This window comes from Astyanax mexicanus, chromosome 4, assembly GCF_023375975.1.
Source record: "Astyanax mexicanus isolate ESR-SI-001 chromosome 4, AstMex3_surface, whole genome shotgun sequence".
Classification (NCBI taxonomy): Eukaryota; Metazoa; Chordata; class Actinopteri; order Characiformes; family Acestrorhamphidae; genus Astyanax; species Astyanax mexicanus.
In genome coordinates this window covers 46,727,486-46,744,590 of record NC_064411.1, presented here as the reverse complement: position 1 = coordinate 46,744,590, position 17,105 = coordinate 46,727,486, and the positions used below count along the sequence as shown (strand labels likewise).

Genomic DNA, 17,105 nt, shown 5'->3' with positions numbered 1-17,105 from the left:
CGGTGAAGGTGCTTACACTCCCATTGGAATCAATTATTTATCCAGCAGCAGAGCAGTGCGGAAAGGTGTGAGTGTTCACGCCTATAATAAGCCTCCCCCATGCAACATGGTTCAACTTTGAGCTTGCGCCAAGAGGTGTCGCGTAAGAAAAACTGTAAGGGAAAATTTGTAGTTCAAAAAATTAACAATTAGTGAACACCACCACCTATACATCTCTTCCCTACACTCATATAGAGATAGTAGGAGGAACACCAGAATCAGAGCTTTATTCTGATGTTGAGAGACGGAACAGGTCTACAGAGGCAGTCACAGACGTGACAGGTTTTTGAAAACCCCGCTTATTATCAGCAGCCAACGTTTGGCGTCATAGTGCATGCGATGTGCAAGCACCTGGAGACACAGATGGTTGGATCGCACCAGGGGCGGTATTATTGATAGTCTCATCTGCATACAGTGATGTGTCCAAATACAAAAGTACACAGACACATCATCCTCGCCAATAGCACAATTAAACCTAAGAGGGCACTGCAGAGGCAAAATGGCTGCAATAAAGGGTTAGGACTGGTATGTTTCATTACTTCAAATGAACACATATTTAAAAAAAATATTGCAAATGTCTGCTAAAATTCTAGTAGTGTTAGCAGAATTCCAGCTGAAATGCAGTGGTACATTTTGAGACAGTCAAGATTAAACACCCATTCTCGAAGTTTGAAAAAACACATTGTGTGTGAAGGCCCAAAAAAGTCCTAAAAAAGTCCCTGAATGTTCCCCAATGTCACGGACTACTGTGAAGGTTTAATAACAGGAAAGCCACAGGATGTTGTTAATTAGTCCTATTGAAAGTTCACAAGTTCAAAGAACACAATCAACACAAGCAGCAAGTATAGGAACAAATTTATTTAAATTTAAAACATATACTTTATCATTTTTTATTATTTTTTTATTTTTCTTTTTTTAGAAGGCGGTTATGAAAATCTTTTTCATGTCTTGAATGAGGTTCAGGCAACAGTGGTTGAAATGAAACAGTACAAATAAAGACAAAATATGGCGAGAATGTCGTAAATCAATATCCAATATGATCCCTCATCTTGAGGATTTTAATATTAATATTTTCTGAGCCCATAACTCCAACCCCAACACAGAGCACATGCATTGTAAAATCACAATTCTTAAAAAAAGAAAAAAATAATAAAACAAAACAGCAGTTTCTCTTAAATCTTAAATACAGAATAAAGTTCATCTCATTTTATCTTTCATTTAGTGTTTCCAATGATTTTAAAAACGGGAAGATGTCTTAGCATTCGGTCCTTGTGTGATCTGGACAACAATTGGCACTTGGTATTAAGAATCGGCCTTCGTGAAGGGGATTGGCACACTTAATATAATACAACATTTACATTTGGTATACTTATAAAACAAAAGCAGAAGGGTCTAAGGAAGGGTGTGAGAGAAAGAAAATAAATAGAAAGAACTGGATATCTCTAAAGCACACATCATCCTGTCCCAGTGAAAGCGGGAGGAAAGTGTCCTAGGTTTGATAATGTTAAGATTAATGGGATTTTAAAAATTAGTATAAAGAAAAGAAAAAGCTAAAGCTGCTAAATTAGGGTCTGATCTTGAAGTGTTTGGATGATCTGACATGCTTGTAGCCTTACAAGTAAGTACCAGAAATACCTGCTCAAAGGAAATGTTCCGGACGTTCTTAACCTTATACTCATTGAAGAGAACCTGTAAGCAGTGTTATCAGTGCCAAGTGTTCACACTGGCAATCATTTGAACCAAATGATAAAAAGCTAAAACTACCTCTAGCTTCCTGCAAATGTGCTAAACCAATATTTTGCAGCATGTCAATCATACTGAAACTACAGGTACCAGAAATCTCCTAAAGACAAGTCTAAAGTCATATCTGTTTGGCTTTCTGAATGAATCTTCTGTTCCAAATAGGAAAACTGTGGAACAAAATCTGAAATGTAAACCAGTCCCTCTTGTTCCTAGAAAGCTGCTAATTCAAAGAAAATAAGTAATACAGACAACATTTCAGATCTCAGATCTGATCTTGTCTGCCATGTGAATGCCATACATGTGTGGTTCCCGTAAAACAGTCAATCCATCAACATCCAAATTGGTCTACACATGCTCTTTCCACAAATGTGTTAGGCCGGACAAGCTTTGCAGAACCTAGGTGAATCATGGCCAATCTAATAAAAATTGTAGCTCTTGATCTTGACAACATGAATGAGCCCTGCACTTTTTACTCCTATTAAATCAGTTTGTAAATCTAGGTAACCCTTGTTGCAATTTTTCTGGGACACATGCTACAAATGTGTTAGGTTGGACAAGCTTTGGAGAACCTTCGTAACGTTACTTCCAACCTAATCAAGAACTTTGGGTCTTGATAGTGACAAATAGGAATGACATTTCTTGAGGGTATATTTACACCTGCACTTTTTAATCCTTTAAAATATTCATAAATCTGGAAAATATTGATGCAATTGGTTTGGGCAGGTGAATCCAGTCATTTCAAAATCCAAAACAATTGCACAGAGACCCTTGGAAGAGGTCTCCGTCTGATACAAAAATATTTCTTAAATGATTCAGTTGTGGTAAAAATTTGACCAAACCAACTAACAGGTTTATTCTAAAATCCTTTAAATAAACCACTAATTGACATTCTGCAGGTATAATTATTTTAGCTGTAAATTGTCATTGTTCCATGTTAAACTGCAAGAAACACAGTCCAGAACACAGGACCTTCTTTCTGTATTTACTTTTGTGCTCCTTCCCAGAGAGATTCTGACCAGTAACTTGTGGGGTTTGTTTTGACACATTTTGGTGCACTTAGATTTTTTCCTGTATTCAAATAAACCAAACCAATACGAAAATAATCCTGTTTTACAAACAAACTATTGTTGTGAAAACCTCAATGTCCAATAACGTTTGTCCAGCCTTCTGATATGAACTTCGAATGCATGAACGCTAACCCTGTAAAGCATGGAGTGGTCACTTTGATCTATGAAGAAATACAAAATGCAGAAACTGAACACCAAAGTACTGATGTGGTACAGTAATAGAGCAGTGTCTAATGTAGAAAGAGAATCCAATCTATTTTAATTAAAAAGGGAAATTCAACTGGCTCATTAAAAACCATGAGAGAAAACCAAACCAATCCAAAAAGGAGGAGAAACCACCCTGTTACACTTGATCGCTACGTGGTCAACCTCCAAATACACTTGTACCACTTTGAGGGTACTGCATGTGCTTCTAACACCACTGCTGATACTGAAAATGCCCTAAATGTCACACTATTCACACAGAGGTAGACATTCTTTTAGGGACGCTGGGCGCACTAACACCTTTGAAACAAATACAAATAAAAAGAAAGAAAAAAAAACAGAACAAAATAACCAAATAAAAGGAAACCTTTCTACTGCTACGGTAATGGCAAACTGATATGTGCATGTGCATACAACAGGTCAAAGACGCTAGCAGTAGCTATTGACTCCGGCTTGGTCTTCGAAGGGGCATCAGAAGCTTTTCCTGACTCTGGCATGACAAAAACAAAGATTAATCAATCCAAAAAAGAGATAAAGAAAGTGCATTTACAACAAAATCAGACCATTTTACATTAAGTGTCTCCCTCCTAGGACAAACATCCTCTACAATCAATCATCAGCTTGCAAACTTAAACGATCACCATCAACCCAAATACATATTCATATAGTGTTATCATTCTGAGACTTACGTCCACTGAAATATTTGATTAATGCAAAGCAAAAGGGTCAATAAAACTAAAATAAGATAAATACATATACAACGACTTAAAGGACATGGGTTATGATTTGTTAAAAAAAAAAAAGATAGCTTCATTCGTACTTTTCAGTATTGAGTAAACCGAAGTGACACTTAACCTTTGGCTGCTACCAGTCTACATAGTTACTCCAAAAAGTTCTATAGCCAGTACGACATTATGAGATCTATCCAAACCGCTTGATACTTGACATGCCTGTAGCTTTTTAGCTAGTGTGCATAAAGTAATAGTAATACCTAATGGGGAAAGTGTGTGCCTTTACCCCTTTGGAACACTCTATAATAAAAGGTCTAGAAGGCCTTTCTAAAAGTTTAAACATTTCAGTACTGGTTCAAAATCCAGGGCAATGAATAATGTGAAATCTGATAGGGTGTAGCTCATAATCAAAGACTGTAAACCTTATCTTTTAATCTCTTCTGAACTATTCTGTTACTTTAAGCCCTCGTGCACATAGTCTCTTTGCTGCTCTGGTCTGTGAGGATTCAATGTATTTTCTTAGCCCTTGATGAAAGAATGAAAAGGTAACCTGTATAAAATCAAAAACTTCAACACTTTTCTTCGTTTTTCTACCAGCGCAGAACTTACACAAAGGTGAACACAAGCCATATTTAAATGGGGGGGAAAAAATCAAGTGACTACTTGTCTGGTACACTTATTCCAGGCATATCTTCTATCATTGATAAAATGCAGTTTTCTTTCATATAATACATTTTCCTATGTTTTAAGCATTTCACTTAAATATCACAAGGAAATCGGAAAATCCAAGACACAAGTTCTCAAAAATGAAAGAAACCTGGATACTATACAAGAATATACAGTGAAAGCATGATGGCAAAACATTTCTCTTTTGGTGGGTTGAGTAGATAAATATGAAAAAGATAGTGAGTAATGGGTGGGGTTAATTGGGTGGTAAAGGGTGGAGTCAATAAAAAAAAAAATGCAAGAAAAGCTGATAGTTTCATCCATCCAGAGATTTATACAGCAGAAAAGACCCCAACGACTTCAAAATCTGGTCCATAAATTATATAAATAAACCATCCTTTATTTACTTTAGTTAATTTTTTTTTCCTTTTAAAAATCATTTGTTTTAATAGCTTTCTATTTTGAGAGTTAGCATTCACACCATGAGAGAAACTGTACTTGCCTGGAACAAACACCAGAGAGAGAGAAACGTTTTGGACGCTTCTTTTGATTTAAAGTTTCCTCACACTATTGCTCATAACCACTTATTTCCTTGTCCACAAAATTACTGTCGTGTACAGCTACTTGTATGTCATGTGAATAATCAATCAATCAACCATAGTGAAGAAAAGAAAAAAAACAAAACAAAAAAAAAAACGTAAATCACAGTATCAATAATATTGTAATTCATAAGAAACCAACCAAAACCGTACACAATTACAAAGAGTGGATTTTTTTTCCTTTTTGCCAAAGAGTGTACCACAGACTGTTTTTTACATAAGCAATAATGTGTATACGTATTTACAAATATAAATATACACAATCAATTAACTTCAGCGCATTTAACAACTTTCGCCCCCCCAACCCTCCCCCCTTCACTTTGACACTACCTCCCAACCCCAAAGCTAAATTAACCTATTTCTCCACAAACTCTTATTAAATCAATAAGATGATGTCTCTGCAATTTAAAAAACAAAAATAAACAAACCCAAAAAACGGCGTAAACAAACATGATTGTGTGCGTCAGGGCCACTAGTTGGTAGCAGATAAATCAACCAGAATTCAACGGACTAAATTGAACTGATGAAGTTATCTGTCAAGTCAAGAACATACTCGTCGCAGAAATGTGGGAGGAGTATGGTACCAGCCAGCAGGAGCCCACACGTTACCATCACATCAGTGCTAAGCTAACGACTGATGCTAAATAATGAGCAAAACTGGACAAGGCAAGGAAGGAGGAAGCAGTCACTATGGAAAACACTTAAAGAACATAAAAGGGGGGTGAGGAGGGGAAGGAAGCGATGAAACCATCATAAAACCCGTGTGGAAATCTGCAAAAAACAATACCTACTATGTGAATAAAATCCTGCTGTCAAATGTCTGTTTTATACACTGATAAATTCTTAACATTTCTGATTTCTTACTCATCACTAATTCAATTGCAGTTTTAATTCATCCCATAGTGGTGGTAGAAGTATAGATACTTATTTAAAAAGTGTTGTTTTTTTTTCTTAGATTTTTTCCATTCACACACATTCCATCAGATTTTTCCCACTCGTTCTTTCGTGCTTTTGTATCTTCATTTCATCATCATTAATATCATTTGCTTGAATGTGCATTATCATTCTTATGTTTTTTTTTTTTTGCAATTGCAATACTCTCACATTTAGGTTTACATTCATCAATGCAAGTTGAAGACTAGCCTTATCTCATCTCATTAATGAGATCATCTCATCATTTGTGAGAAAAAAACAAAAAAGGAAAATTCTCCATACCACCAGTGGAACCCCCCCTTCCGCTGGAATCTCCCCCAGACTCAAGAATCCAGCAGAATCCTCCTGTTTCTAGAAGGATCTAAAAAGGATCCGTTCTGAACTTTCGGCACCACAGCGCTTGTCCTTGTTTGTGTCCATGTAAGTGTGGATATAATGTTGTGATTTTCTTTCTTTTTTTGTTTTTTGTTTGTTTGTTTTTTGCAGGATGGTCAAAACCAAAACAATGTTTTAATCAATCCAGGCAGAATGAAGAATATGTGTTTGCTTGTCAGATGTGACTGGAACAGGGGAGGAAAGGAAAGGGCGAGGGACGTCATTTCCAGTTTCCATGCCGGCATAAAGTCCATGAAACGCTCTTGCCGAACTGCATCAGTGCTGTCGCTGCAGCAGCCATCCCTGCCTGACCAATTCTGCCACTTCAAAAACCTTCATTTTTGTTTCTTTTGTACTTTTCCAAAATGAACAAGGATCAAAACAGAAACCGAGTCACAGCCTGTTACCCTAAACCCCCTCTGATCAAATCTGAAAAGGTCAGAAATCCTCATGGTCAAACTTGAGGGAAGGGATGGAGGCCTTTGACATGAGCTGCCAACGAGAGAAAGTGGACAGGCTTTGGCAAAACCAGGCAATGGCCAGAAGGAACGCAGGAAACGTCCATAACATCCTCACACAGCTGGACCAAAAAGGGGAAAGAAACCAGGAGTTTGGAAAACAGGGTGGATTGTGGGTAATTGAGAATGTATGTTGTATGCTGTGTGTGTGTTTCTGTGGCATGTAGAAAGTGTGTATGCATGTTGTGTGTGTGTGTGTAGGTTAGTAGGTGTGCGCACACTCTGTGGGTGCCTGTTCTGTGCTGAAGTGTGTGAGTAGCGCCTAGTGGCGGCAGCAGCTCACACCAGGTTGTACTCTTTCAGGTTGAGCTGCAGGATGGTGTCCTTCACGGCAGCGAAGACGAAGCGGATGTTCTCCGTGTCTGTGGCGCAGGTGAAGTGCGAGTAGATGATTTTGTCGCTGTCTGGGTTCAGGTCCACAAACATCTTGAGGATAAACTCCCTTGCAGCCTGGGCATCCCGCTGAGGGCCTACAGGAGGAGAGCCAAAATTCGTTAAAAAATAAAAACACTATGAGACACCAGTTGATGAGCCTTAAAATCACTACAAACCACTACAAAACATTAAACTGAACCAAAGTTTTATGTGTCAAAAATCGTTTATCCTGCTGTACTGTCCGGGTAAGGCTTTCTACTGGGGGGTTTGCATTATAAAAGGATAACATTTATAAAGAAAGATTGCTTTTTTTAAATTAACTGTACCATCAAACTCTGGGAAGTAGTCGACCAGGTGGGAATAGGAAATCTTCTCTTCTAGGAGATCCTTCTTGTTGAGAAACAGGATAACAGAGGAGTTTTGGAACCAGGGATATGTGATTATTGTCCTGAAGAGGGCCTTACTCTCCTCCATACGATTCTAGGAATAAAGTAGAAAAAGTGAGGCCAGGCCTTATTAGTACTGATGATGTAACTATGCCAAGAAGGGGAAAATGGACTACACAATAATTTAATAATACTAGATTCTAAGATATTGTGGATATTGCTGAATCATTTTATGTGTACTCTTTGTTCACTTGCTCTGTATTTGTGCTTCTACTTATGAAGGTTGGAACAGCACAGTGCTACTGGAAATTGTGGCGCCAGAATAGTCAATAATATAAACAAAAAAAGGCCACTGCCATATGGACATGACATTAAACTCCATCAAATTTTTTAAATACATATGTTACAAAGTATTTAGTAGCCTCACAGTCCACTGGCATTTACACTGCTGCCTCTTTTGTCTTTTTTTTTTTTCATAATTCTTTGACTCTGAACTGCCGTCTAGTGGATACAGAAAAAGAAAATGCTGTATATGTATTCTTGTATTTCTTACCTCATTGTCAGACTCGACTAAAACCTGATCATATTCGCTCAGTGCCACCAGAAACATAATGGACGTCACATTCTCGAAACAGTGGATCCACTTCCTGCGTTCAGACCTCTGGCCCCCGACATCCACCATTCTGAGAGTGAAAGGACGGATCAGGAAATTAAAAAAAGGAATATAAATAAATGTTTTTTATTGTTTTTCAAATAATAGTGTACATTTCTAGTTACAGTTCAATCACAGATCAAAAACATAAATCCTAGAGAGCTACAGTGACAGAAATTCACAAGTGGCAGACGTGACCTCTTATGCTTTGTAAAGGAACATTTTCTTCAAAATTATCTTTTTTTTTTCTTTAAACGAAATGTTCAATATTCTAAATGTGGTTGTCAGTTGTGTAACTAAAGTTGTTTAAATATTTTCTTTTGTTTAGCAAATTTCCTCACCAGTTTAGCCAACTAAGCCACCCACTCACTAGGACTCCCCTATCACTTAATCTGCTGAGCCCCAATTATGTAAATATTGTATGACATTTACAAGGGAGTTTGGGGAAGAAAATGTCAACCACAAATTCAAGTGTGGTGTCAGTACAGAACTTCAGAGGCAAGTTTTCCACACGTGAATTTAAATAAAACTCCTGTGTGGCATAACTCCCTCAGAGGACTGTTTTTTAGGTCACTATGAAGGGAGTTAACAGAGACCTTTAAAGATGGTACTTGTGCTGTTACCAGTTTCACTACAAACTGTGCACCCCCCACCCTCAAAAAACGACCCCAACAAGCTAACAGACCTACTCTGAACTACACCAACATGCTCCCTAAGGATCCAAACCAGTGTTCAGTTCACAATACAAGCCAAGCAGTGATGTGACATGGTGTGGCTTTAGTAAAGGAGAGGTATGTTTAGGAAAAAAAGAAAGAAAATTGGAAAGCAGGGGCACCTTCTCTGGATCCTTTAGAAGTTGAAGAAGCGGTCTATCCACAATTAACTGGGCTACAACAACTAAGTGGACACATTTTACTTGGAGCTTTGAGAAAGGACACTGGTGTTCTCGAATGTCATGGTACAGCAGCATGTAAATTGATCATGAAGTGTTAGTTTAGGGGGCAGCTTGGGAATACCCATACCTGTTTAAATTATGAAGTGCTATCTTGTGCGTAAGGCTGGTTGAACACAGGCCATTGGGCGCATGGCAAGGCTATGTGAATTATTAGAATTCAAGCTTTCAAGCTGAATTATTAGAATTCAGGCCCACAGGCCTGATTGTGGGTTCCAGATGTACAGGATTTTCATTTTCTAAGGATGTATGAAATTTTTGAAATTTCAGTGTATAGATTTATAAGTGTATACAAATGTCTCGGCCTCTTCATACATCACGCTAATGGTAAGACACAAGAAAAGGGACAGTACTTAAGGTCAAAAAAGAGGAAAAGAAAGAACCCTGCTGAAGTGACCTAGTCGTGAACTTCCTCTTTCACGTAACCACACGGCTTCCTGTGTCTGCCACATGAGAGGCATTCGGCCAGTCAAGGAATCCATTCAAAAACACAGCAGATTACATCTGCTCAAGAGTGTGAGAGAGGGATTCCACACTTAGAATTCTCAAAATGGCAAATTAACTGCCAATAGATAACAGCAGACAATGTCCTTCAAGCTCCAAAACAGCATAATATATGGGCCAAAAGTATTGTGATATCTACTTATTCATTGTTTCTTCTGAAATCAATGGTATTAAAATGGAGCTTATCCTGTTTTTGTTTGATAAACTGTCTCTACTGTTTAGAGAAGACTTGATATGACTTTGAAGGAGCACTGCTTTAAGATTTGATTACATTCAGTGACAAAAGGTGCAATGTACAGTAACTGAATGAATTCATTAGAAGGGGTGTCCACAAACATTTGTGCATTTAGTGTATATCCGTAATAGGATGGGTTTTAAAGTTTGTAGTTGCCAGGAATGTGCCTTTTGTATCAGGCTTACATTGAGCTTAGCCCTCAGAGGACATAGCATTTTTTATTATTGTAATACATACATTTATTATTATATTATTTTAAATATAATGTAATGCTATAACATTGTCCAGCACTGCCTTAAAGTTTACAATCTGCACTCTAAAAAATGCATTATCCGGTTGATTCACTGAACTTCTAGTTTGAAATAATGATTAAGAAAACGTCATGATTTCGTCACTGGCAACAGAAGTGTATGCAACCTTTAAGGGTTAAACACCGGTCACCTGAACGTGCCGGACAAGTGCTGGGAACAGAGCTAGATGGCGTTAGAGGACGGGTGCGGGCGAGGTGGCTGAGCACAGGGATGGATTTTGGGGCGGACAGCGCCCCCGCCGCCGCTTCAGTCCTGAGCCAGCAGCCCACAGAGGGGCCTTTGATAAATGAGGCCCTCTAGGAGAGCCTGCCTAAAATAAAGCTCCTTCACATCGTCGTCCTCATTTCCTTCAGCCGGGGGCTTGCTGACCTACTTCCAAACATGCACGGGCTCTATAATGTAGGACGCGCCGCCACGGTCGCTCAGGCAAAACTTCAGAACGGACACGGAGAGCAGTGGGAGAGAGGGAGAGAGAGAAAGAAGAATGACAGGAAGAAAAAGAGGAACAGAGAAAAGATGTGAAGGAAAGGAGAACAAGAAAAAGAAAGTACTGACAGAGAAAAAGGCATGAGAAGGAAAAGAAGAATAAGGACAATGAAGGAGAGAGATTAGCAGAAATTACTGACAGAGAAGAAAGACAAGAGTGAGTTTATTATGACAAAAATAATTATGAGTAAGAGACAGTGAGACATTGTTTTATGGGACATATATAATGGAGATGTTTTGGGATACAGATAATTGAGAGAGAAAGAATGTATGAGTGTAGAGTTTATTTTGATAGAAAGAATAGAATATTAGAAGAAAAAAAGATGTATATGACAGTATTTGAACGAAAGAATATATTAAGAATACATTAAGAGAGTAGTCATAAGAAAGAGATAGTTATAGATTGCCCTGTTGAAATGTTCATTTCAAGAATAGTTTCTTATGGCCTAAGCAGGTCTTAGACGGTCAACATGGTTAAATGCTGGTTAACAAGATCTTGACCAGCAAATTGTGTGTTACATTTGATTCTTATCATGCTGGTCTGATACAGATACTGGTTGTCCAGATTGGTAAGGTTGATCATGATTGTAGACCAAATTCTAACAAAAATATACCCTATGCTGGACAAAAACTAAGGTGGTGAACCATCGTAGACTATATGTTGATTCAGGTTAAAAATTTAAAAGTGACAGATTTAGAGGAAAAAAAAGAGATACTGTGTCAGAGTGAGAGATGGCAAAGGAGAAAGACGTAAAAGAGAGTGTATGAGAGAGAGAGACGGTTAGAAAAAGACAATTATGAGAATATGAGAAAGTCTCTATGAAAGACACTGTATTAAAGAGACTATTATGAGACGATGTGACAGATTGTATTGGAGAGACTGTATGAATGAGACTATTACAGGCCTGTGGGAGAAACTGTAGAAAAGAGAGAGAAAGAAAAAGAGAGAGAGAGAGATACTGTATGTGAAAGTATAAGACAGATGCGAAAATCGCTGTTCTTGACAGAAAGGCTCAAGATACAAACTGTAAAAGAAATGACTGTGGGAGTTATTGTTTTCTTTGTTGGATCAATATGAGCGAAAAATACCAGTTTAATTAGGAAACAGTATCAGCTAATCTTCTCTTATTGACCTTCAGACACAAACCAAAAACAAAGTCATATCCATCTGTCTAGCCTCTGTCCAAATAAAGAAACCTAAAACAGTCCCACCCAGAGAGGCTCGTTCCTCTTGCTGCTGAAAACAGGTTTGTGGGTTTTCAGAACTCAAGATAAAGGAAAATTGATGGATCTGCAGTAAAGCGAAGTCTGCTATGATTGATGCTGGGGTTCAGTTTGATCTTTTTAGGTCCCAAAACTCGACTCCTGCATGAAACTGGTGGCTGAAAATTGAAGACTCGCTTTTAAAGTACGTTTAAAGGGACTAGGCTCATTTCTACACCAAATCCGAGACCAGAGCAACTGAATTATAGAGGCTCTTCTACCTGAAAATGATGCTCTGCAAGTCGAAAGGGTACTCAATGATCCCTGTGGTTGGGATTCGAACCCTAAGCACATCCTGCTGGGTGGGTAGATAGTTCGACTCAGCAATACGATCCAGATCGGATAGATAGCTAGAGAGAAAGAGAGAGAGAGAGAGAGAGAGAGAGAGAGAGAGAGAGAGAGACAACAACATAATGAAGACTGATCTTAAAGAACAATTTCCCTCCTTCCTCACAAGACAGTGGTTCAGTCCAATTCTAAAGACTTGTGTTTTGGGCTAATCCAACTGAGAGGTGCAGGGAGGTGCGTTAAGCATCCATCACACCACCACAGTATTCCTCAGTTGGAGTTGGAGATGCATCCCACAGGAAGCTTTCTGGGTCTGGCCAGGGTGATCTTATAAATGCACAGTTTTAGTGTGTTTAAAGTGTGTCGCATGGAATAATAGACTGAATTAGTCCCAAAATATTTCAAAACATTTATTTTTAAAAAATTTTAATGTCAAAAAATGATTCAGGAATTTGAAATGAACGTGACAAAGTGGCAACAGTTCAGTTCAGTTCTTACATTATTGGACATAATTCGATCCTGGCCATTACCAGAGAAGCTACAGTGTGTGGATGGGCACAGATGAACGTTAGTGTGTTCAGTGAGTGTTCAGTGTGTGTTAAACAGACAGTGACTGTGTAGCACTGCAGCAGTAGATCAGCACACGGTGGGCTTCAGCGCCGGTACCTGAAGATGACATTCTCCAGGTCAAAGGGGTACTCTATGATACCCGTGGTGGGCACACGCACCCGCAGGACGTCCTGCTGAGTGGGGATGTACCCCGATGCTGTGACACGCTCAAGATCAGTTAGGTAACTGCAGGATGAAGGGCAAGGTAAATCCACACTCTAAAACCATATCCTCATACCACTCCCACCCCTCCAACAGAAACATGAAGATGATCAATATTAAGCATTGTTAATATCAATTATTACTGTCTGTTTACAACAGAAGACAAAGCTGACTTAACTATGTTGTTGATTATTGGTATCAAATATAATACACACTGCCTGGTTAAAAAAAATGTCACTACCTGGATTTAAGTAAGTAAATGATGTGGGGTTGAGGCTGCAGTTGGTCTGCAGGTTTAGGTTCAGCAACAGTATGTGCTGAAAGAATGAGTTCAGCTGACTACCTGAATATACTGAATATAGACCAGCTTATTCCATCAATGGATTTGTTCTTCCCTGATGAACACGGGCATATTCCAAGATGATGATGTCAGGATTTATTGTACTGAAATTGTGAAAGAGAGATTCAGGGAGCATGAGCATAATTTTTACACATATTGACCACCACAGAGTCCCCTCTGGGATGTGCTGGATGGAGAAGAGCTGCTTTGAGCAGTGGTCAGACTCTACCATCATCAATGCTGCTGCAAAATCTTGGTGAAAAATTAATGCAACACTGGATTGAAATAAATCTTGTCACTTTGCAGAAGCTTATCGAAACAATGCCACAGTGAATGCGTGCAGCAAAAAAACTAAATGCGATCCAACCCTTTTTTTGGTGCCAACACTGAAAATATTATTCTGCAGTAGGCATTGGGCCTATTTTAGGGAATTTTCGAAGCTGCCACCATGGTTGGGCATTACAATGGTAATACCATATGCTGTTGTGCTAATTGTTAAGGAACAATAATAAACTGACGTAGGTCTAAATCATAGACAATCTTCTTGAGCCAAACCCAGTAGGTTCAGAGAAAAATGGTGGGAAATCTTGGCCTGACTCAAGCTTCTTGGTCGTTGGTCATTGGGTCAGGCTTGGACTCGGGCAGAGAATATAAACTCTATGCCAGTGTCACTGTAGTGCTGAGAATGTACCTGCTCTGTGAGGGCCTGACCATTGAAGAACAGGGCAAAAGGAAAGGAGGATAATAAAAAAGGCAGAGAAACAAATACAGAACTAAAATCTGTATTATTATTGTCTTTAAAAAGTTAGATTTAATGCTTGTGATACTGTTGGTAATTTTGTAAATCAGAATTTACATGGTATTTAAACTGAACTGTAATTTAAATTATATTGTGGCCAAATAAACAGAACAGGTAAAGGATGTTTTTTTTAAATATTTTTTTAAACATCCTTTAAAAATACATTATTAGAGATATTGGTATCCAAGTCTAAATATAAGCATCTATTTAATATGCAGTCCAAATAATAAACGGGCCAGAACAGAAGCCTTTAAACAAGCCACTATAGAGGCCTAAATAATTGTCATGTAATCCCTGCTCACACTGACAGGGGGCACTATTCTTCATTTTTTACGTTACACTGTAATTCTTTACTCTCTCTCTTTAACAATGCCTCATGCATTTGATAATTATAAGCTGCAGGTCTTTGACCCGGCAATCTCATTCAGAGTGAATCAGGGCTGCCCATGAATTCATCTACGATTCACTGCAAAGACAGTCATTAGGGTCCTGCACCGGCCGGATCAGCGCTGCATTCACACGCCAGTCTGCTTACTTTGACTGTACCAATGTAAAACAAACCAAAAAAATAGGGCGGGGGTATGCAGGAATTCTGGGATCATACGTCTGTATGTAGTCTATAAGTTTGAACTAATTTAAAATAACCTTAAAAGTACAGTAAACTAAAAGTAGTGTTTTCTTTGAATAAGAATGGTTTCATCTCTCTCAATTTTATTCACATAAATATTTTATATTTTGAATGGAATTACATTCAGGTCACACTCAGACATACACACACCTAGTTATGCCAACAAACCATAAACATCTCTCACATGGTGTGAGCGTGACTATACTGAGATACACCGATCAGCCAAAACAGGAAAAACCTATGTCCCTTATACTTCCAAAACTGACCCATCAAGGCATGGACTTTACAATATTTCTGATGGTGTCCTGTGAGATCTGACACCAAGACAGCAGCTAGCAGCAGATCCTGTACGTCCTGTAAGTTGTGAGGTGAGCTTCATAGAGCCTCAAAGAGCTGTGGGAACCCTTCATACTCTTGTCAGTTCACCAGCCAGTCATCATTCCTCAAAGTACTTTTGGTACTTTAGGTACTGACCATGCTATACCTAACGCTCAACAACTTGACTTGACCCAGCCGTAAAGCTGGCTCTTGTGTAAGTGGCTCAGATTCGTACACTTGTCCATTTTTCTTGCTTCCAACAAAACTTCAAGAACTGACTGTTCAATTGCTGTCTAAATGTAGATCCCACTCTCTGACAGATGCCATTGTAACCAGATCAGTGGTATTCACTTCACCACTTTTAATGGTTTTAATGTTATGGCTGATTGGTGTATATTGTGATATCCCTTGAGTAATATATATATATTTTTTTTATTAATGTAAAATCGACTGGCTTTACTTTTGCAGCGTTACAAACTTGTTTTTTTTTCTACTGGAAAGACTCCAGAAGTCCTACTCGAAAATTCGGGAGAGCCTAATAAACCTTAAATTTAAAATCCAAGATGGCTGCCTCATTTGTGTCTCATTAAATCAGTTATACACACAGTACTTTTCACACAGTAGCTTCTATCTGTGGACATGATTTTCTAGTGATTGCAGGTGCAAAATATTGTATAATTACCTTGCTAAAAACACAGCTCAAAGCCAGTTAGTCATTCAGAGAAAACATGCCCTATGTTGATTGGCTAGCTTGTTAACTAGCTCTTGACTGGCTTAGGGTACGTTTTATGACGTTGGCTGACCAGCTCTTTTATAGGGGTATTTTAAACATATAATTGGCATCGCTAACAATGCTAACTTGGGGGAGAATGGTACAAAAATTTTAACTGGGTATAAAAAGCGGGACATATTTTGGTTGGAACCAGAACAAGTACCTCTCCTCACTTCTTTTTACCTCAAAATCAAGAAAAGTGAGGAACAGTATAGTCTTTAAGTGTGTACTAGCTCAAGGTTAACATAATAGCTCGTGGTTATTTAAATATTCAACTTTTTTACAACATAATAAAGGAAAAACAAATGAAAACATTTAACGTAGCACAATTACAGTCATTCCCTCCCAACTCTACACTCCCATTCCCATTCATTTTAATTCAGTTTCGTATTAAACTCCACATTAGCAGTGCTTGTACTCACTATTTAGTGGAGTCTGAAAGCTGGTACTCCCTGCGGCGGTCGTAGGCTTCCTGAATGCCTGGATCTGACCACAGCATCTTAATGGCACTGGTGTAGGGCTGGTCAAATGACGACACCTTCTCGATATCCACCTCCTTCACCAGCATGGCGTTGGCCTGAGGTCAGATAAGGATCGCAGAGATGAAGAAATTGAGGATATAATGGGAAGTGACTGGTATGTATTAGGAAACCAAAGAGAAATATTGTATTGTGCATGACTTAACGTTGAATAAAAGACTACATAAAAGCTACACTTGAAGAACTGATGCTTTCTTCTTTTCTTCTGAGAGATAATGCAGGCTGTTTAGTAAGGTTAGGCCGCGTCTACAGTGAGCTCAATAATAAGGGTGTTCCTGTTTTTTGGCTCTCTCCCACAAGCATTAATTCAAATTGCATAAGAACTTCTGGGAGGAGAAGTTCAGAGAAAATTATATTTGCACAATTACTCCCCCAAAATGCAGCTGAACAGCCTGGGTGGCTCTGTTCTTGAGTTTCGGACTGAAGGTACGAGGATAATGTAGATAACAAGTGATGAGAGCTTAAAACCCACTAAACAAAAAAATATTTTTCTGTATTTTGTCCAATTCTTTTTATGTAGAATAGTATATTACAAACCAATGCAGTTGTAATTAAAACAGACAAAAGCATAAACTAAAATAACACTGTACACTGGCTTATAAATGTGCTTC

General features: G+C 38.5%; 1 protein-coding gene across 2 annotated transcripts in view; it reads right to left on the bottom strand.

Annotated features, from left to right (window-relative positions):
* Positions 1–879: 879 nt before the first annotated feature.
* gna11b (guanine nucleotide binding protein (G protein), alpha 11b (Gq class)) overlaps positions 880–17,105 on the bottom strand; it is a 59,982-nt gene continuing 43,756 nt past the window's right edge. The window contains exons 3-8 of one of the 2 annotated variants that reach the window (XM_022678952.2): positions 16,378–16,532; positions 12,994–13,122; positions 12,261–12,389; positions 8,190–8,319; positions 7,577–7,730; positions 880–7,345 (exon numbers count right to left, since the gene is read on the bottom strand). In XM_022678952.2, the coding sequence (XP_022534673.1) occupies positions 7,155–7,345; positions 7,577–7,730; positions 8,190–8,319; positions 12,261–12,389; positions 12,994–13,122; positions 16,378–16,532 (888 nt within the window). In that variant the 3' untranslated portion in view covers positions 880–7,154. The remainder of the gene's footprint in view (positions 7,346–7,576; positions 7,731–8,189; positions 8,320–12,260; positions 12,390–12,993; positions 13,123–16,377; positions 16,533–17,105) is intronic. The other variant, XM_007258431.4, reaches the window with a different exon arrangement.